The 22,082-nt window shown below is 48.9% G+C and overlaps 1 protein-coding gene across 3 annotated transcripts in view; it reads left to right on the forward strand.

The window, feature by feature from the left end:
* PTGIS (prostaglandin I2 synthase) overlaps positions 1–22,082 on the forward strand; it is a 41,856-nt gene that overhangs the window by 15,739 nt on the left and 4,035 nt on the right. For all 3 annotated transcript variants that reach the window (XM_055306645.1, XM_055306652.1, XM_055306635.1), the window contains exons 5-9: positions 2,717–2,868; positions 10,379–10,560; positions 18,008–18,176; positions 19,159–19,340; positions 20,528–20,679. In XM_055306645.1, coding sequence (XP_055162620.1) covers positions 2,717–2,868; positions 10,379–10,560; positions 18,008–18,176; positions 19,159–19,340; positions 20,528–20,679 — 837 coding nt within the window. The remainder of the gene's footprint in view (positions 1–2,716; positions 2,869–10,378; positions 10,561–18,007; positions 18,177–19,158; positions 19,341–20,527; positions 20,680–22,082) is intronic.

A 22,082-nucleotide genomic window follows, 5' to 3' on the forward strand; every position in this document is an offset into this window, starting at 1 on the left:
CTCCCCGCAAGGCCTTTGCGCATTCTGTTCCCTTGCCCAAGAATGCTGTTCCACATGTCTCCGTGGCTCTCGCCTCACTTCATTCACGTGTCAAGTGATACCTCCTTAGAGAAGCGTTTTGTTTTTTTTTTTTTTAAGATTTTATGTATTTATTAGCACAAGCGGGGGAGCTGCAGGCAGAGGGGAAGCAGGGTCCCCACTGAGCAGAGAACCCTATGTGGGTCTCAATCCCAGGACCCCAGGATCATGACCTGGGCCCAAGGCAGATGCTTAAGCTACTGAGCCATCCAGGCACCCCGCGAGAGGCCTCTCCCGACACCCCATTTAACAGGATAGCCCCCTCTCTTTACCCAGCGACTTGCCACCTTTATTTTTCTTCCTGGCTCCTAGCACCACCTATAGGTCATGTGGTGTTGGTGATTTATTCTGTCTGCCCTGTTTTACGTCACTTTGATATGCAGGTGCCACAGCGTGAAACTCATGGCCTTGTTGGGTTTTATTGGGTTTTTTTTATGGTTTTTCTTTGCTTATTTTGGTAGAAATATATATACAAGGAAATGGTTCTCTGCTTTAAGGAAAACCCTGGTGCCAATGGGACCAGAGAGCACAGGCCCAGCTGATGCGGCTGGTTCCTAGATAAGGGGGCAACTGTGGCTCACGGCTGCCCAGGATTGCCAGGTGGGACTGCAGGCTCGCGGGGGACCAGATTCTCTCCTTTTCCAAGATGAGATGGGGCGGGGGGAGTTTGGATTTTGTGTGGTTTTCCCAGTCATTCAGTTTGTTTATAGGAAAACTTTATTGACCAAATAAAACATGTTGGTGGACTGAATCCAGTGGATGAGTTGTACCTTTACAACTCTGCCGTAAGGAACCTGGGGTCCCTGGTGTGGAGAACGGGCCCCCGGGGCCTGGCGTGACTGGAGGGGTGGGGGACATGGACGATGAGGAGGCATGGGTATGACCCCGGGAGGTTCAGCTGTTCAAAGGAAGGGTTGCTGTGTCCATGCAGTGAGGCGAGCAGGTCATGAGCTCTCCATCTCTGGGATGTGGAAGCCAGGTGGGTGAGGGAAGGATGCAGGGACACATGAGACAGTAGGAGACTGGGTGACTGTGCTCAAAATCATGAGCACCCTATAGTTTCTCCCAAGTCAAACCATCAATCCATCTGCCCACCCTTCCTCTCTCCCAGCCAGCCGGCCATACACTCTCCTATCCCTCCATCGTCTACTCCTCCATCGTCTACCCCTCCATTGTCTACCCTTCCATTGTCTATCCCTCCATCATCTATCCCTCCCATCTATCCTTCTGTCATCTCTCCTTCCACCTCTCCCTCCATCATCTCTCCCATCTCTCCCTCGATCATGCATCCCTCTATCCCTCCATCTCTCCCTCCATCTCTCCCTCCATCTCTCCCCATCTCTTCCTCCATCTCTCCCTCCATATCTCCCTCCATCATCTCTCCCTCCATCATCTCTCCCTCCATCATCTCTCCCTCCATCATCTCTCCCTCCATCATTTCCCTCCATCATTTCCCTCCATCATCTCCCTCCATCTATCTCTCCATCTATCCCTCCATCGAACATTGGTTGAAGATGTGCCAGGAGCCTGCCCTGCACGGATGAGGGACGGAGTGGGACTAGACAGGCCTCTCTTGGCTCTCGCCCCCCCCCCGCCCCTTCCACCTGCTCCTCCTCTGGAAAGTCCTCCTGGGAGATGCAGGAACGAGGAGAAGCTGATGGGGGACGGATCAGGGCTCTGTTGGTATCTCTGCTGAGGTCCAGTCCCTCCCACCACATGGAAAAAGTGAAAGCCTGTGGTTTTTCTCCCAGGACTGAGGCCAGAGGGGCTGGGCTTTTGGAGCATTTTCAAGTGGCTGGTGGTGAAAACATTTTCGTTAAGAGCATTCCTGTGGGTATCGCGTGTGTGCGTGTGTGCGCGCGGGTAGGAGGGCTCATTCTTCTCGTGGTCTCCTCCTTTGTCCAGGATGCCAGGCCCTGTCCTCGCTGCTCAGACCCCTCAGGGCCCTTCAGGCTCAGCCCCACCTTCTCCACATTGCCACCCAGCCCCCTTCCGTGCCCTCTGTGACTGGCCCTGCCAACCCCCTGGCTGCTCCCGTCCTGTCCCCTCACATTCCAGCTCCAGTGCCTGGACCAGCAACACCTGGCAGCTCTCTGACCAGACCACGCTTGCCTCGTCGGCTCTGAGCCTGTGCCCAGGTCATGCCCTCAGCCTGTAGCCCTTCCTTTTTCCCTTCTCCTTGCTCAGCTCAGACCCTGCCTCCTCCAGGGAGCCTGCCCTGACTCCCTCTCCAGGAGCAGTAGCCTCTTTTCTTGATTGGTGCCTTCACCTTGCCCTGCTGTCCCCTCAGCCACTCTGTTCCAGCCTCACCAGCCTCCTTGCAGCTCTTCAACACTGCGTCTCCTTCCTGGCTCAGGATCTTGCCCTGAGCCCCTTCTCTCTGCTCTTTGTACTCTGAGCTCCTCCCTACCTTTCATCCCTCCCATGCCCACTCCCACACCCTGCATTCCAGCCAGCTTTGTTTGTGTGCATCCCTGAGCACCAGCTGATATGTTTACTTACCTCTATGGCTTGTTGTCTGTGTCCACCCAAGAAGGGCCACTCCCTGAGGGCTTGAGGCCCTGCCTCAGCCACTCTGGGAGAGTTTCGCTAGGAGCATCCAAGAAGGAGTCCCTGACCCACTGTTTGCCACCTACAGAGCTGGCTACCTGACTCTGTATGGAGTGGAAGCTCTGCCACGTACCCATGAGAGCCAGGCCCAGGACCGTGCCCACTCAGCTGATGTCTTCCACACCTTCCGCCAGCTGGACCTGCTTCTCCCCAAACTGGCACGTGGCTCCCTGTCAGCAGGTAAGCACCATGGGGGCCATAATGGGTGGTGGGGCAGACAGAGGGACTCAGAGGGGAAGCCCATACTCCAGCTGAAGGATCACAGACAACCTAGGATGGAGGATGTTCTCTTGCCCTGGGAAGCAGTGAGATCCCTGTCACTGGTCAGGGGCAGGGCTTGGGCCAGAGCTGGGGTTCCTGGTAGGTATGGCACATCTGCAGTAGGGCCTGCAGACCTTATTGTGTGTTATTTTTCTTCTATTTTTAAAGATTTTTATTACTTTTTTTTTCCTGAGGTATAATTTTTATCAGAAAAGCACACAGGTCCTAAGTGCATAGCTGAGAGGTAAATCTAAATGCTTCAGGTCTTTTCCCAGTCAATATCCACCTGACAGGGAGCCACTGTACAGATTCCTTTCACCTCGTATTAGTTTACCTTTCTTCAACTTCCCATAAATAGAATCATACAGAGTGTGCCCTTCTGTGTCTGGCTTCTGTCACTCAGCTTCTTCTCTGTCAACTTCGGCTAGGTTGCCATATGTATTAGTAGTCTGTTTTTGTTGTGGCATAGCATTTTGTTAGAGTGATGTACCATAATTTGTTTATCTGTCCCCTGGTTGATGGATGTCTGGGTCATTCCCAGTTTGGAGCTATTGTGAATTAGGCTGTTCTTGTCCGTGTCTTTTGTGGCACACATGTCCTCCTTTCTCTTAGTTATCAGCCCTCTGCTCTTATGACATTGATCTTGCACACTGAAGGAATTGTTCTGCCCCTTGGCATGTTCATGGAACCCCATATCTAGAGTATATCCACTTGGGTTTGTGAAAATCCACCCCATTTAAAAAAATTTTTTTAAAGGATTTTATTTATTTACTCATGAGAGACAGAGAGAGAGAGAGGCAGAGACACAAGCAGAGGGAGAAGCAGGCTCTCCAAGGGGAGCCTGATGTGGGACTCGATCCCTGGACTCTGGGATCATGCTCTGAGCCGAAGGCAGACACTCAACCCCTGAGCCACCCAGGCATCCCCACCCCATTTATTTTTGTGGCTACAGAGCAGGACTCAGTATTGGTAAAGAGATTGTTGCAGGATTCAGAGCATGGGGCCATGGGATCCATTGGGCCACACTGATTTCTGGCTACTGTGTCTCAAACTTCCCTAGTGAGAAGAATCCTTTGGGACCCTTGTTAATGATACAAGTCCCCCAAGGGGAGCCTGGTTGGCTCAGTGGTTTAGCGCCGCCTTTGGCCCAGGTCATGATCCTGGAGACCCGGGATTGAGTCCCACATCGGGCTCCCTGCATGGAGCCTGCTTCTCCCTCTGCCTGTGCCTCTGCCTCTCTCTCTGTGTGTGTCTCTCATGAATAAATAAATAAAATATTCACAAAAAAAAAAAGCCCCCAAGCCCCATCCTGGTCTAGTTGAATCCGAGTCTCCAGGGAGGCCAGGGAATTCCATGTATGACAAATGTTGCAGGAAGCTTGAGAAATAATGTGTGTCCTGGATTCAGACACTTGCAGCAAAACCTAGATTCAAGTCCCACTGTGGGGCTTCTGGGCTGAAGACTTTGGGCAAGTTACTTCTTTTTGCCCCAGGCCCTTTCTCTGGAGGGGCAGTTAGAGACAGACTGTGATTAGGACAGACTCAGCTCAGATGGCTTAAGGTGGTTTACTGGATCCTATCTAGTGTCCCTGTGCCTCAGCCATCTCATCTGTAAAATGGGGAGAACAATAGGATCTTCCTACAGGGTGACTCTTAGGAATGAATGAGGTAATGAGAAAAAAAAAAAAAAAACCCTTTTCTGTTGAGCACTTTCTATAGCCAGACACTAGGTTAAGTTTGGTTTCATTCAACAACTCATCACACATTTCATTTATGTATTTTTAAAAAACTATAACGTATTAGATTGTTTAAATTAAGAAACATTCTTGGGACACCTGGGTGGCTCAGGTGGTTAACTGTCTGCCTTCAGCTCAGGTCATGATCCCAGAGTCCTGGGATAGAGCCCTGCATCGGGCTCCCTGCTCACTGGGGACTCTGCTTCTCTCTCTCCCCCCTCCTTGTTTGTGCTCTCTCTCTCTCAAATAAATAAAATCTTTTTTTTTTTTTAAGAAAGAAACACTCTTGTGGTTAACAATTCAAAGATATAGACAGTAAGAGCAATAATACTCTTCCAAGCCTAATTTCCTGTGGAAACCAGTGTTAACATGATGGTATATATCCCTTCACAGTTTTGTAGGAATACTGTGTTTTACAGATAGAGACAAACATACATATCTCGAGTGTCACTGTGTGTACTTTAGAAAGGATTATGTCTATTATCTGCAACTTGATTTTTTTTTGACCTAACATTATAGCTGTGTATTCTTCTCCGTCAGTACAATTGTCTTCTAGCAGTGTTAGCCAATGCAATTAGATAAGAGAAATCAATTACTGGGATAAGAATCGGTCGAGAAGATGTAAAACTCTCCCTGTTTGCCAAAGATCTGCTGCTATGCTGGGAAAACCCCAGGTTCCCGCCCACCCATGATAAAGCTAACTCAAGCAAAAAAGACTAGCAAAGTAGAAGGATATAAAATCAATACACAGAAGAATTGAAACATCTTTGCAGCTCTTGCTTGCCAGCGTCTAGGCAGTCATCCCCCTCCAGTGGATATCTATAATTGTTTCCTGGTGTGTGTGTGTGTGTGTGTGTGTGTGTGTGTGTGTGTGTGTCCATTATACTATTTCATTGTACTTGTATCTTTTCTACCATCTGGTGATTTTATTCCTCTCTGACAGTTTCCTGGAAGTGGGTTTGCAACGTCAAAGGGCATACACATTAAAATTCTTGTTAGGGGCTTCCACATCATTTCTAAAACCATGGAGCAATTCATACACCTGCCTGAAGGGTGGGAGTTTGCTCATTCCCCACCAGATGTTATCAGCCTTTCTGTTTGTTTGCCAATCTGATGGGCAGAGGCGGGTAACTTGTTTTAATTTGCATTTCCCCACAACCTTGTCAACAAGCAGTTATCAGCCTTTAAAACCTTGCCAATCTGATGGGCAAAAAAAAAAAAAAAAAGGGCATCTGGCTTTATGGGCAGTACCCTGACCACTGTGATAAAACAGCTCTTGGTGTTTCACCAGCTGTTTGCTTTTCCTCTCTGTGAGTTGCCTCTTAATCCTTTTAGAGACAGGTCCTTGTCTTATTGAATCCTGCTACCAAGGGCTAGAAGGTTGGCATTATTAGACCCATTTTGCAAGTAAGGAAACAGGCTCAGAGAGGTGAAGTCATTTGTCAAGGACGCACAGTTGGTAGGTGGCAGGCCCAGCAAAATGAAAACTTGGTCTGATTGCAAAATCCTGTGTTTAAAGCACCTGACAAGGCACCTGACACATCCCAGCACCAGTTGCTTCTTCAAGAAAGAGTAGTTTCTCTGTGGCCCCTTCCTCCGTACAGACCCGACCCTCCCGAAGACCCTGGGTCATTCAGGGAGCGGCCCTGGGCTGGGTAGAGGAAGGCTGCATTTCCCAGTATGGGCAGCAGGTGGCAGTGTCGGGGAAGGTTTCTCATCTTTGGCTGGAGGCTGCATACAAGCCACCCCCAGACCTTTTTGGGCTTGTGAGAGTGCCGCCTCTTTGGAAGAGCGATTTAACAGAACCCATAAAAACAGAAATGCTGGTTCCTTTGATCCTGAACTTCCGCTATTGGGAATTATCCTACAGCAATGCTTGCACGTGTCCAGCGATGCACAAAGATATTCATAACCGCAACTGCTGCAGACAGCCTAAATGTTCACCAGTAGGGACTGATGGGATAAATTATGCATTCACATAGAGGCAAACTGTGCAACCATAAAGCGGAACGGGATAAACTGCTATAGGATGAAATGCCTTATGAAAATGGTGCAGAAGAGTGGTATATTGTGGGGTATTTTATTTTAATTTTTTCCAGTTTTATTGGGCTACACATGACACAGTATAAGTTTTTTTTTTTTTTTTGACACAGTATAAGTTTAAGGGATACAGCATAATGACTTATATATATTGTGAAATGAGCACCAAAATAAGTTTAGTTAACATCTCTATTTTTTTTAAGAATGTAGGAACATGTATAGATTTTTGCTTCTGAGGAGGCTGAGATGGGATGAAGATGCCCATTTGAACTCTTAGAGTTGCTTTCTTATTTTTTTTGTGTGTGTGTGCATTATTCCTCTTCCACTATTAAAGATAGAAACATAATTTTTAAAAATATTTTATTGATTTATTCATGAGAGACACACACACACACAGAGAGAGAGAGAGAGAGAGAGAGACAGGCAGAGGGAGAAGCAGGCTCCATGCAGGGAGCCTGATGTGGGACTCGATCCTGTGTCTCCAGGATCAGGCCCTATGCTGAAGGTGGTGCTAACCTGCTGAGCCACCCGGGCGCCTGATGGAAACATATGTTAAAAGAATATTGACCCTTTGGGGGACCCTTAGGTCACTGAGTCTGGTACTTCTCATACAGAAGGGAATTGGGAGCAGTTAAATAGAGCCCTAAGCTAAATATTCTGGAACATTCATTTTACTGGATTATTTGGGAGGGGTATATTTTCTCTGAATATTGTTTTGGGTGGAATGGCATTCTTATGTTAAAGAATCACAGAGTCTAATGCAAAAACCTAATACATCTTAAATTTTTTTAAATTTATTTATTTATGATAGTCACACAGAGAGAGAGAGAGAGAGGCAGAGACACAGGCAGAGGGAGAAGCAGGCTTCATGCACCGGGAGCCCGATATGGGACTCGATCCCGGATCTCCAGGATCGCGCCCTGAGCCAAAGGCAGGCGCCAAACCGCTGCGCCACCCAGGGATCCCAAACCTAATACATCTTAAAGGGAAAACACAAGACTTTAAAGATATGTCCCTCCCTAGACTGTGCCCCCAGGTTCCTAGGAAACAGATGGGCTTCTGAAGAAAAACTTGAGAGGTACTCAAGTCTGGGCTCCTTGTTTTACAGATGGGGAGACTGAGGCCCAGAGGTAGACAGGGCTTCAGCCAAGGCCACACAGCATGGGAGGGCTGGGATTTGAAACTGCGGTGCCATTTACTAGTTACACAGTCCTGGCAGTTCTGATTGACAGCACTGAGTCATTACACGGGGGCCGATAATGTCTTATAATAATGGCAAGAGCAGAGCAAGCATAACTTACCAAGCCCCTTCCAGTACCAAGTGTGTTCTGTGTTTTTATATCCTCCTAATGAGCTAGGTTGCCTTCATTTTATAGATGGGGAAACTGAGACTCAGAGATCCAAATTATTTGCACAAGATCATCTTTCTAGGAAGGTGCAGAGCTAGGATTTCTACCTGGGTCTCCCTGGCTGCAAACTCTGTGTCCTTTATTTCACAAATTATTATTATTATTTTCTGATTATAGAAACAGTACATGCATATATTCTCCATGGACTAACAGTTTGCTAACATTCATTGGCTTTAATAAGATAACTAGTGTTTATTAGGGCTATGCCCAGCATCGCTCTTTGTGTTTTATAGGTTACACATTCAATTCCTGCATGAAATTTACAGGTGTGAAAACTAAGGAGTTGAGAGGTGGGGTAGGCTTTGTTGTTGTTGAATCATTAGAGTTCTTTATATATTTTGGATACTAGATCCTTATCAGATCTATGATTTGCGAATATTTTCCCTCATTCTGATGATTATCTTCATACTGCATTGCTTTTTAAAGTCATGCTTACAAGCTTTGTTGACAGTGATATTCAAGGTTTATAGCTGTGCTGTCAGACCTCAAAGAATGCCAGTCATTTCCAAATCTGTGTTCAATTTCTCTGTTTCCTTTAGCTACTTCATCAGATAATCCTGATAAGCATCCAGAATGAGCAGCGGCTGGGGTTGCTTCAACACTTCCTATACCCTCCACTCACCTGTTGAAACCCTCCATGTGCCCAAGCGCCCCCCCCCCCATTCTTGCAAGATTGGTCTGTGGTGGGACCTGGGCATCCACAGTTTCAAAGCTCCTGGGTGATTCTCCAGTTTCCCCAAAGTTCAGAAACACAGGAAGATAATGTATTTGATGAACAGTTGGGCTCATTGCTTTAAATTAAGAAGTATATCACCTGGAAAGGTCTAGAGGTTAAAGAAAAGCTTATGGAGCATATTATTTGAAACTGTAAGATGCTTAAAATGTGTGTATATTTTAATATAAGTTTAGCCAATATTTCCCACTCTTTCAAATGCCCTGTAATATGCAGCCCAGTTTAGAAACATTGGGTGGGGATCCCTGGGTGGCGCAGCGGTTTGGCGCCTGCCTTTGGCCCAGGGCGTGATCCTGGAGACCCGGGATCGAATCCCACGTCAGGCTCCTGGTGCATGGAGCCTGCTTCTCCCTCTGCCTGTGTCTCTGCCTCTCTCTCTCTCTCTCTGTGTGACTATCATAAATAAATAAAAATTAAAAAAAAATAGAAACATTGGGTGGATGGGTCTTCCTGAAACACCGCTTTGTGATTCCAAAAAGCCAATGAGAGAGTTTCTAGTACTTGAGAATTTTGTAACAACCCAAAGCAACATCCACTTTTCCAAGGGGTGATTTCGAAAGAACCAAGTCTTTTATTTGCACATATGTTTATAAATACACCATCATTTTGTAGCATTAACACGGTGTATAAATAATAAGCATCTGGCTTCACATGCTCAATGATCTGCTCTCGTGGGCTCATCTGGATCCGTACATCAGTTTCCACCAGTGCATGGTGCTCCAGAGCAGTGACACACCACTGTTTATTTCATGGTGACTGTCAACGGGTGATCCACAGGCCGAAGCTGGCCTTAGAGATGCATTTGTGGCCTGCACAGTGATTAACATTTCTTGCTCAGATACTAACCTTAGGAGACATGGGAAGATTCTGCATGAACTTCTGGATTTTCATCTTTTTCTGAAAACTCAATTTCTCTGGCCATGCTGGGCCAAGGTGCTCTATCGAGGTCCACGGGGCTGAGAAGAGGCCACCCCACCCGTTCCCCATGGCCCCTTCTTGGCCCTCCTCCCTCATTTACTTTCCCTGCCTTCCCTGGTAGTCAGTGTGAAACCCCTAGATCCATCTGTCCCTTCTTGGTATCTGTTAGGTTATTTCCCAGTGTCTCCTGAATGCAGCTGTGCTAAGTCTGCTCATAGGGTCTCCACGTGCATGCTCGGGCTGGCATCGCTTGGGATTTGGAACCCAGGAAGAGAGGATGCTGCTCAGTGTCTTGTATTCCTTCCCCTACTGGATAAGAAACACCATTCACTGAAGGCATACCGATTGAGTATAGACTGTGGGCCAGGTGCTGGAGACACAGAGCAAAATAAAACAGACAAAGTTGCTCATTCCTGTCCACTGGGGGAGAGACAGGTGGTAACACGTCAGCATTTAAAGGCCTTCCCCAGAGCCTCTTTCCCTGCCCCCAGGAGTGACTCCTGGGAGACCGTTGGCCTTAGGGGACATAGGGCTGGGAGGCCCTGACTTGAGGGTGGCCCCATAACCCCCACCCTCTATGCTCTGCCCCTGTAGGGGATAAGGACCAAGCGTGCAGAGTCAAAGGTCGCTTGTGGAAGCTGTTGTCACCAGCCAGGCTGGCTACACGGGCCCACCGGAGCAACTGGCTGGAGAGTTACCTGCTGCACCTCGAGGAGATAGGCGTCTCGGCGGACATGCAGGCCCGGGCTCTAGTGCTGCAGCTCTGGGCCACACAGGTGGGCTTGGGTGCATGACCGGGTGGGGGCCCACAGGTGTGGTTGTGCATGTGAGTGCATGCGTGTCTGCCTGTGTGTGCTGTCGGGCACACCCACGCCTGTGCGTACGAGTGTGCATGTGTGCCTACGTGCATTTGTGAGCGTTGGTCCACATGAGCATGGGGGTGGGTATGTGAACATAGAGACCCAGCCGTCTGCCCGGTTCCCTGACTTTCCAAACTGTCAGACCGTTATCATCAAAAGGATCGCTTATTCAGTATTCATTTTCTTTTAATTTGGAAAAATGTCAAACTTAAGAGAAGAGCTGTGTGAATAGTTTAACAAACATGTATATAGACTTCAACTTGATTCCCAGTTTTGAACATTTGACCACGTGTGCTTTCTCTCTCCCTCCTCCTCTTCTCTCTGTCCTATGATTATTTTACTGAACCATTTGCAAATAAGTTGCAGACATCATGGCTCTTTAACCCTAATTACTTGAGTGTAAGTTCCTAGGAGCAAGAATTTTCCCTTCTGTGACACAGGACAATGATTACAATCAGGACAATTAACCTAGATGCAGGATCAGCCTATAATCGGCAGTCCCTATTTCAGTCTTGCCAATTGTCCCAGTAATGTCCTTTATGGCTCGGCTTGGTCCGACATCAGTCCAGGATCACGCGGTACATTCAGTCATTCTGTCTTTCGGGTTTTCTTTAATATGGAGCAGCTTCTGTGCCTCTCATTGTTTTTCATGACCTTGACATTTTTGAAATATGCAGAACAGTCATTTTGAAGAATTATTTAAAAGTTCCTTTGAGAACTTACCATAGGCCTCAAAGACCTGCTTTTGTTGCTTGTGTTTTAGCTGGCTGTGGGGAGGGGGAGGGGGCAGACAGTCACAGAAACACATACAGGCTGATTTAAATGTGGATATGCAGGATGTAAAATAGAGTCACAAATAGATCCTGGAGGTCCACTGGAGCCAAGGTGGTTGGGGAGGCTTCTCTGAGGAGATATTTGGCTGATAAGAAAGAGCTGAAGTTGGGAGCTTGGTGGGAATGTGGGAATAGAGCCTTCTGGTGTGGAAAAGCCCTGAGGTTGGATTGTACCCAGTGTTTGAGCAATAGCAGGGAGTTGAGTGTGGCTGAAGCAGAGTAAGGGGCAAGGGGCTGGGAGCAAGGGAGGAGATCATGGGGAGCATGTGGGTCCCAGTAAGTAAGGACTTGGGATTCTTCTCTGGGTGAGGTGGGAGCCCTGAGAGGGTTCTAAGCAGAGGAGGGACAGGATCTGAGGAGCAAAGGCAGAAGCAGGGATGCCAATAAGGAGACAGTGGTGGTAGGACCAGGTGTTGGCCATGGGAAAGTAGATGGATTCTAGAAACAGAGAAGACAGGGCCAATGGATGTGGTAATGGGCCGGATATCGGAGTGAGAGAAAGGAGGCTCACGATGCAGGATGCGGCTTCTCGAGACCTGGTTCCTGTCCATTCCTGGACCCCAGAATCCCACCCTTTCCCTTGGCCCCTCCCCAGCAGTGACAGCTGCACAGACTGACGTTTCTGGGTACTTCCCTTCCCATCGACTTGCAGCTTATTTTTAGTTTTCTCTCAGAGCCATTAACTGTCCTTGCAGGCAAAGGCTGGCAAGGGGCAAGGGCTGGGTTTAATCAGCAGGTGGAGCCCCATTAGTGCCTAATAACATATTTATGGGCAGAGTTCTGATCTGCCCCCAGAATCCATTGCAGAATGACCTCTGTCAGCAGAACTGGATGCTGGCTTGGGGGCTTGAGTGGCAGAAAGTCTAGGGAACAACTTTTGGCGGGGCTGGGAGAACTGAGCACGACTTGGGGACAGGACATCCTCTGACTGTGAGTCGTTGGCACCGTGCAGAATTCAGGCAGGTGGGAAGACACTTCGAGAGCTTGAGTCTTATGAACAGGAGCAAGATAGTAGCCCCATAGTTTTAGGCAGGCACAAGCTCTGTGATCAACCTGCCTGCCTTTGAATCTTGACTGTGCCACTCCCTGGAAAACTAGTCACTTAAATTCTTGGTGCCTCAGTTTACTCAACAGTAAAGTGAAGACAGCAGTCCCTTCCTCAAGGCATTGTGACAAGGAAGAGAGGAAGGGATGATATAAAGCCTGTAACCATGCCCAGAGATAACTTGAGCTCAGGAGACATGTTCAACAAATACTTAGCGAGGGCCCACTGTGCGCTGGGCACCATTCTAGAACCTGGGGATAAAGAGCAGTGAGCAGACCAAAGATCCCTGCTCTTATGGAGCTGATATTCTGGGAGAAGACCATTGATAAACAAGTAAGCATATAAAATATAGTCAAGTTGCATAAAGAATCGATAAAGAAGGGGAAAGAATAGCAGAAGAGAATGGGGAAAGGCTACTTTATATAGGGTGGTCAAGGAAGGCCTGGAAAGGGATGGAGTGGGGAGCCATATAGATATATAGGATGAGGACATCTGAGCAGGGGGTACAGCAAGTGCAAAGGTCCTGAGGTGGGGATGAGGGTGATGTGTTAGAGAGGCAGCAGGTGGCAGACCAGGCAGGGCCCTGTGAGCTTTGGGGAGGACTTTGGCTTTTACTCTGAGAAAGGAATTCTTTGAGAGCTCTGAACAGAGGAGCAACATGGCCTGCCATCTGCTTTGGAGGGATCATTCTGGCTACATTACTGAGAATCGGCTGTAGAGGGAGAAGTGGAGGCAGGGAGACCAGAGACAAGGCCACTGCAGTATCCAGGCAAGAGAGGATGGTGCCGGACCAGGGTAGGCGCAGAGGCCCAGAAGGAGAATGAGTGCATTCTGGACACATTTCTAGGTAGAACCAACAGGATTTGCTGCTGGGCGGGACATTGAGAGAGGGCACCAACGAGGATGCCTCCAGGTTTTGGTCTGGGCAACAGGAAGGATGAAGATGCTGAAACAGATGAGCAAGGTGTTGGAAGGGGCAAGCCTGGGGGAGGAGGTCAGAGGGCTGGTTTCGGGTGTGCTGAGTTTGAAACTGAGAACTGTGTGGAGGGATAGGGGGTACACCTGGAGTAAGGAAGAATCTAGAGTTGAGGGTGCAGGTCCAGGAGGGAGATGTGCATTTGGGAGTTGTCAGGGTGGAAGTGGGGTTGGCAGCCACTGGACTGGAGACCGTTGGGGCTTGGGTGGATGGAGAAGGGGCCAAGCCCTGGGCCTCTCCAGCCATGGGGGTGGGGAAGATGGGGAGGAGTCCACACAGGAGAATGGGGAGGAGTGGCCAGGGGGCTGGAGGCTGGGGTGGGGGACTGGGAGGGAGGCCCCCAGAGGCCAGGTGCAGGAAGAGTTCCACGAAGTGGCAAAATGGTATGGCTGTGATTGCTCGTGTCAGATCAGAGTGCGGTCAGGAGTGATGTTGGAGGGGTCAGCAGAGGCTCCAGCATCCAGGGGCCTAGAGGGCCACCCTGTGGGCTGCAGTCCAAGGTGCAGAGGCTGGCTCTGAGGGGACCAGGTGGGCAGAGAGAGGAGTTCATGACAGTCTAGGCTCCCCTCCCAGTTCTGAGGCTTTAGGCAGTGGGCAAACATGTTGATCCTAAAACCAAAAAAAATTTTTTTTGATTAAGACTTTATTTATTTATTCATGAGAGACACAGAGAGAGGCAGAGACACAGGCATAGGGAGAAGCAGGCTTCCCATAGGGAGCCCGATGTGGGACTTGATCCCAGGACCTCAGGATCACGACCTGAACCGAAGGCAGACACTCAACCACTGAGCCACCCAGGTGTCCCCCCCCCCAAATTTTTTCATCATAAAAAATGAAAAATCATCTATGATCTCCCATCCTTCAGCTCTACTTTCTTCTGCGGTGGCTCCAGCCCCAGATGGGCTTCCCCAGACAGTGGCAGTGAAGGCCACCAGCGGCTCCTGGCAGTTGGGCAGTCCCCGCGGAGGAGGGCTTCTCCTTCCCTGGGATTCTCATAGAAATCCCAACTCTGATGCTCATTGGCCCAGCTGGGGTCACACGTCCCCTCTGAGAGCATCACTCAGAGTGGCCTAGCCTGGGGCACGTGGCCACACCTGAGGTCTGGATGGGGTGGGTCAGCCCCAGATGATCAGAGTGAAGAGGAGGTAGTTCTTAGAAGGAGAATGGGCAAGGGAGTGAATGCGGGGCAGGCAGGGCTGTGGGGGTCCCCCACTCCTACTGATTACGTGGTGAGGTGGCCACAAAAGTGGTGCATAGGTAGTCACCGGGTGCTCAACCAAAGCACTTTGGGTGCCCCCTGGAGGTCAGCTATGACCATTCACAGAAAAAGTAGAGCACCGAGAAGATGCTCCAGGGTGAATGACTTTGGCTGCAGGGGTAGGGAATGAGGCTAGAGGGACATGTCCTCCTGGGTAAACTGATGCAAGGCCCTTACAGGAGAAAGCTCAATTTTCAGGGTAGTGAATTCAAGATCTCTTGTAGTGGGGGGATCACATGCACACATGCACACTCATGTCTGTGCAGTTGGGTGGAAGGCAATCTTTGCCACCTCCCTAACTTGCCACAGCTTTTTCCCGAAAGCAGAGATCACTGAGCAGCCCCATGCACCCCTCCCACTTCATAATTAATCAGCAGTGGCTCCTGTTAGACTGTCCGGGCGAGATAAAATGGCCTTTGCATTGAGTTAACCCAAGGCTGAATTATTTATCACCTACCCTCCCCTGACTATTTAAGTGATGGACAGCGAGTGACCTTGCCTCTGCTGGTCCTGAGGTGCTGGAGGAAATCGCAGAATGTCCAAGTTCCCCCTTGTTCTTGGACAGGGTGGGGAGGGGGAGGAAGAGTGCTGGGAGGGGAAATCACTCTGAGCACCTACTCCGTGCCCAGCATGTGGAGGTCGCCTGTATCCAGTCTCAGTGGACCCTTGTGGCCACCCCAGAAGTGAGCAGGTTATCCCCATTTTACCAAGAGGAAGGCTCTTTTTTTTTTTTAAGATTTATTTATTTTAGAGAAGGGGGGCAGTGAGGGGCAGAAGGAGAGGGAGAGAGAGTCTTAAGCAAACTCCACTCTGAGTGTGGAGCCCAACACAGGGCTCGATCCCATGACCCTCAGGAGGGAGGTTCTGAGACCCAGAGTGGGAAATGACTTACCCAGAGTCACAGAAAGTGGGGAGCTGGGATTTGAACCCAGCTCTGCCTGGCCCCGTCCAAGGTTCTGCTAGCCCACCTCCCAGGCTGCCTTGGGACATAGATGTTTACTCAACAAATGCCATTGAGCCCCTGCTGTGTGCTGGGCCATGAGTTAGGACTAGGGAGCCCTTGGTTTTCCTTTTCAATGAAAGGGATGATAGTGGTGCCTGCTTGAGGGGAGGATTGAGTGAGGAGACGTGGCACCTCCTTGGTGCTGAATTCACAGTAGCTGAAGACAAAAACCAAAATCTGTGTCACCATCATTGATGCCCTGGTGCATTTGTTTGCTACCTTTTTCTGCACGTTTTCCTCTGTGATGAGGATCATGCAGTCTTTAAAATCCCAAATTTTAATTTTACTTAATATTATGTCCTGAGCATTTCTCCTTGTCATTGCAGATCACTATAAAAATACTCATTTTTGTTTTGCTTAAAAATACTGCATCCAGGGGTGCCTGGGGGCTCAGTCGGTTAAGCATCCGACTCTTGATTTTGGCTCGAGTCATGATCTCAGGATCATGGGATCCAGCCCCATGTTGGGCTCCATGCTCAGTGGGACATCTTCTTGAGGATGCTCTCTGTCCCATTCCCTCTGCTCCTCGCCCCTCTTTTTCTCTAAAAATAAATAAATCTTTTTTTTAAAGTACTGTATCCATTTTTAAAAATCAGTTTTAAAAGACATATGCAGTGAAAATCAGTATCCCCCCAACCCATCCTCGCAGTTTGTGTCCCAGAGGCTCCTTCTAGAGATGGCCTGTGCTGCATCATGTGATCACTCTGCAAACATACACACCAATGGGAGCACGGGGAACCCCTGGTCCACGTCATGCTTCCGTGCATCTTGGCTACCATCCCGTCAGTACACACAGAGCCAGTGCCTTTTAATGACTTCTGTGTCGTCATCCTGAGGATGGATCATCCTTGATCTCATTGATCTATTGATAGACATTGAGGATGCTTCCAGTCTTTTTGTTGTTACATCAGCACCGTGATCAATATCCTCTTGCAAATGTCCTTTGGTCTGTGTTCGATTATGTCTGTAAGAGAATTACTGGGGAAATATATTATCAAGATTGGACGGTGGGGCAAAAATCTTGCCCCAACTCGAGGCAAGTTGGTATTTCACCCATGCCTGGAGCTCGTTTCTGGGAACCCCACACATGTTTTAGCCACACGCTAAACACCTGAATATTAAAACGTTCCACTAGGCTGAAGTCTTGGAGCAAGAAATTTTATTCATTTTCCTAATTACTGAACTATTGGGAATTTTTACGTAATTTTTGTTCAAGAAATGACTAGCTTTCACAGTCCTCGTTGATGATGGCTTCTTTGCTTCATACATACACAATACTCAAATACTTGAAAGTCAATGTCCAGATGTTACATCACTTTGCTATTGTTGTGTACCAACCAACCACAAAGACCCAGTGCCACACACTGATGAGCAATGATTTAACTCACATGTCTGTGGGGCTGCTGGTTGTCAGCTGCTCTAGACGAGGTCAGCTGGACAGCCGGCCCTGCCACACATGTCTCGCATCCTCCTCATGGGACCAGCAAGCCAGCTGGGCAGGTAGAAACACACAAGGTCTCTTTAAGACCTGGACTTAAGGATCCCTGGGTGGCGCAGCGGTTTGGCGCCTGCCTTTGGCCCAGGGCGCGATCCTGGAGACCCGGGATCGAGTCCCGCATCGGGCTCCTGGTGCATGGGGCCTGCTTCTCCCTCTGCCTGTGTCCCTGCCTCTCTCTCTCTCTCTCTCTGTGACTATCATAAAAAAAAAAAAAAAAAAAAAGACCTGGACTTAATGTTGCTACTCTGTCAGTTGTGCTTCATTCCTTTGGCCAAAGCAAGTCACAGATCGACAGAGCTGGGGAAATACACTCTGCCTCTGAAATGGGAGGAAGGAAGTGCCAAGTCCATGGTACGGGGCATGGGTACAGGGAAGGGTGGAGAATTGGGGCTGAGGACGCAGTTATCCTCAGATGTCAACCATAATCTTAACAGATACACCTTGTTCCTACTTCTGATACTTCTTTGCTGACTAGCTGTAAAGATTACCCATGTGAGCTCAGATCAATGATTTTGCTCAAGGTCAGGGATCCCAAGAATAGCCCTGAATTAGGCATTGGGCTACACCAAAGCCCCAGAGTGTATTTGGGCCACGGCCGGAGCTGAAGATAAACATGAGTCATGCCTAGATGTTTGGCAGGTGTGGGAACCTCTCTGCCTTGGCCATGGCTGTGTCTGTGGCACAGATGCATCAGCCGTCACCCCAGGTCTGCCCTCTTGGGGGTATAACAGCAGCTCCTTCTCATTGCAGGGGAATATGGGACCTGCTGCCTTCTGGCTTCTGATCTTCCTCCTCAAGAATCCTGAGGCCTTGGCTGCTGTCCGTGGAGAGTTCGAGCAGCTCCTCTCCAGAGCAGAGCAGCCCATTTCACAGATGACCACCCTCCCCCAGAAGCTTTTGGACAACATGCCTGTGCTCGGTGAGAGGGACTGATTCTCCAAATTAGCCCCAAAGACTGTATCACTATGGGCATCCTAAGCCTTTCCCAGCATGGTATCCCATCGTGCAGGATCCATCAGCATCCTCTGACCTAGGGTCCCCCAGACCTCCTATCTTCTTAGACCTGGCATCTCTATGCCTCTGTCTCAGCTGCTCAGGGCTCAAGGACTCAGTAAATTTGTGGTTGCAATTGGCAGAAAACCTAACTTCAACTGGCTGAAGCAGAAAAAGGACTTTTTGAGGGCATTAACTGAAAAGTTCAGACGTTACTAGCTTCAGACACAGGTGGACCCAGGTGCTGTAGCAGCATCATCAGGACTCAGTGCTCCCTCTGTCAGCCCTGCTCTGCTGGGTTGGCTCTGGTCTCAGGCCCACAGGTTAGCCACCAATGGGTCTAGGCTGACATGCTATCAGCCCCATGAGGGTGTGCTGCTCTGCAACATTCCTACCCAAAGTCCCAGGAATGTGTCTTATTGGCTCTCTTTGAGTTATATGCCCATCTTGAACCAATGTTGGGGTGCAGAGGGTTGGGATGCTCTGATGGGCCAATCACACACAGCCCATGGAATCGGGAGTGAAGTCAACAGCCCAACCTCTGAGAGTGAGAGAGGGGTGATCCCCAGAAGAAAACCAGGGAACTATTCCCAGATGAGGAATATAAGCTGGGCAGATTGGAACAACCAATATTGATGGCCCTGCTTTCCCCTAGTCTCCTCTGATATCTCCCTGGCTCCCACAGCCCCTCACAAGTCTCTTAGAGTCAGACCAAACCCTCACATCCAAGGTCTGAAGACCATAGTAGTCGTATCTCATCACTTGGCCTTTTTTGGCCTCACTGTGTGATGATGGACAAGTTATGCACCCTCTCTGAGCCTGCCCACCTTCCTAAAATGAGGGCTGGGGGTGGCATTTGAGTGTGTGAGAGGACAGCTGCTGACGCTTCCTGGTACCTGCCTGTGCAGATAGCGTGCTGAGTGAGAGCCTCAGGCTTACCGCTGCGCCCTTCATTACCCGGGAGGTCATGGTGGACCTGGCCATGCCCATGGCAGACGGGCGGGAGTTCAGCCTGCGACGTGGAGACCGCCTCCTCCTCTTTCCCTTCCTGAGTCCCCAGAAAGACCCAGAAATCTACACAGACCCAGAGGTGAATTACATACTAGGGACCACAAGGGTGGGGGTGGGGGGAATCAATGGTTTTGGCTTTTAGCCAGATCTGAGTGGCAGCCCACTCCTGCTCTTTGTTTGCTGTGTGGCCGTGCCCAGATTACTTGACCTCTCCATGTCTCTGTTCTCTCCCCTGTGAAATGGACCTGCCTCACAGGGTTGTCAGGAAGATTAAATGAGAGCAGGTAAGAAAGGCCTTAATAGTGCCTGGCACACGTGGAGTGCTTTGTAAGTGATAGCTGAGCAATTTCCCTATTTTGGGAATGTTACGACGTCAGCTTCTCAACACTTTTCTCTCTCCCTGGACTTTGAGATGGGTCAGAATTTTACAATTTCTAACAAATTTGGGTGTTTACTATGTGCCAGATCCATCACCCTACCTATCTACCCACCCATTCACCCACCCATGCACCCATCCATCAATTCACCCATCCATCAAGCCACCCTTCCACCTCTATGTCCACTGGTGCGTTCATTTATCTTACCACCCATTTTTCATTCATCTCCCACTCTTTGCCCTGTGCTCAGATACAATCTTCACTTTACCATTCTACAATGTAACCAAAGGAAATTGCATCCTCTTTTTTAAAAATATATTTTTTAAGTAATCTCTATGCCCTACATGGGGCTTGAACTCAGGACCCAGAGATCAAGAGTTGCATGCTCTACCAATGGAGCCAGCCAAGTGCCTCTAAAAATAATTTTTATTTTTAAATTTAAACTGCCTAAGTAATATATACTTATGAAATAGAAATATACAGACACATGTGTTTAAAAGTAAAAATTTTTTCTTTATTCCCTTTACTCTCCAGTTCCACAGAATTTATCCTTTAAATTATTGTTACGCCTTTACAGATACACACACAACACACACACACATACAAATAGATAGATGTATGGACAGGATCACACAATATGTGCTATTCCGAACTTGCTTTTTTTGCTCAACAACCAGTCTAAAAAATTCTGTGTGAGTACACACAGACCAAGCTCAACCTTGTAAATAGCCACCATAATTTTTGAACCAATCCCCTATTGATTGACCTTTACATTGTTTTCAGCTTTTCCCTCTTATAAATAAGACTTCGAGGAACATCCTGACACAGTTTTCTTTGGGCCTGGGTGTTGTGGGGGTGGAGTCAGAAACGGACCTCCTTCCTGTTTCAGGTGTTTAAATATAACCGATTCCTGAACTCTGATGGGTCAGAGAAGAAAGACTTTTACAAGGACGGGAAGCGACTGAAAAATTATAGCATGCCGTGGGGAGCTGGGCACAACCAGTGCCTGGGGAAGGCTTACGCCATTAGCAGCATCAAACAGTGAGTGTGTGGGGGTGGGGGTGGGGGTGCGGGCCTGGCGGGGGAGGCTCCTGCTCCAGCTGGTTGGCTCATGCCCTCCTCTCCGGAGCCCAAGGGTTCTCAGCCAGGAAAATGGGCAGAGGCTCCAAACAGCCCATGAGCTACCTCTTGCCCACAGATCTGTTTATTCATGTTTTTGAAAAGGTGTGCTAACTTTTAAGAATCAGAAGATCTCACATAAAAGCCAGATTTCTGATGTCTTTGAAATAATCAGATCTGGCAATGAGCTCTTCCCTCCAGACCTGGTGTCCAAATACCAAACACTGGACACCCTGTGCAGCTGACCATTGCTGTCCATTTGCAGCTGCTGTGCATGTTCGGAACCCCCTCGGCAGGAACTGGCCCAATGTCATTGTTCCCTCTTGGTTATTTATTTATTTATTTATTTATTTATTTATTTATTTATTTATTTATTTATTTTAGATTTTATTTATTTATTCATGAGAGAGAGAGTCAGAGACACAAGCAGAGGGAGAAGCAGGCTCCCTGTGGGAAGCCTGACGTGGGACTGGATCTCAGGACCCCAGAATCACAACCTGAGCCAAAGGCAGATGCTCAACCACTGAGCCACCCAGGTGCCCCACCCCTTGGTTATTTTAATGCCTGTGCACTCAAGTGCCTTATAAATTCTCTTCCCTGGATCCCAAGAGCCTCGGCCCCCAGATCTCGGATGCTAGATGCTTAGCACAGTGGTGGCACCTAGCATCTCCCTTCACTGTCACGCAACCCTGCTCTGTAGGGGTCAGTCCAGTACTGACTCAAGAGGTCAGATCGTTTGCCACCAGGATCATGCACCTGGATGAAGGGAGGCGCCAGGATCCAAATCCAGGTGTGGGTACAAGAACTCCCCACCGTGTATCAGCTCATTCTCCAGCATCCTACAGCTTCAGACCTGGGAGGGACCCATCCCATTTCTTTGACTTTCTTTGACTAGATGGGGAAACTGAGGCCCAGACTGGGAAAGAAACTTGATGAGGCTCAAGAGGCAGAGCTCAGTTTGCCTAGCTCCGCGATCAAGGGCATGGACTTCACTCTATTGTCGCCTTCCCTCTTCTCCATGTAGAGCATCCTTGACGTGTGCTTAGTCCCTCGCTGGCACCTGGGTGGCAATGGGGGTGGTGGAGGGGTGTTCGCTGGTCAAAGATGCAGTCCTAACCCTACAGACACAGGCAGTGGGGAGTAAGATCAGGCAGGCAGGCAGGAACATCCCACAGGTCACATCAGGTGGGGCTGCCACCACATATGCTGGCACCCTGATTACATCTGGCACGTGGCTCATATGCTCGTCGGGACAGTTTTCCCGCAGAGGACAATTTTCCCACAGGTGGCAGTGAGAGGTCTTGGTGCAGGGGTGCCTTTCCCCA

Source organism: Nyctereutes procyonoides, unplaced genomic scaffold (assembly GCF_905146905.1).
Source record: "Nyctereutes procyonoides isolate TBG_1078 unplaced genomic scaffold, NYPRO_anot_genome, whole genome shotgun sequence".
NCBI classification, from domain to species: Eukaryota; Metazoa; Chordata; class Mammalia; order Carnivora; family Canidae; genus Nyctereutes; species Nyctereutes procyonoides.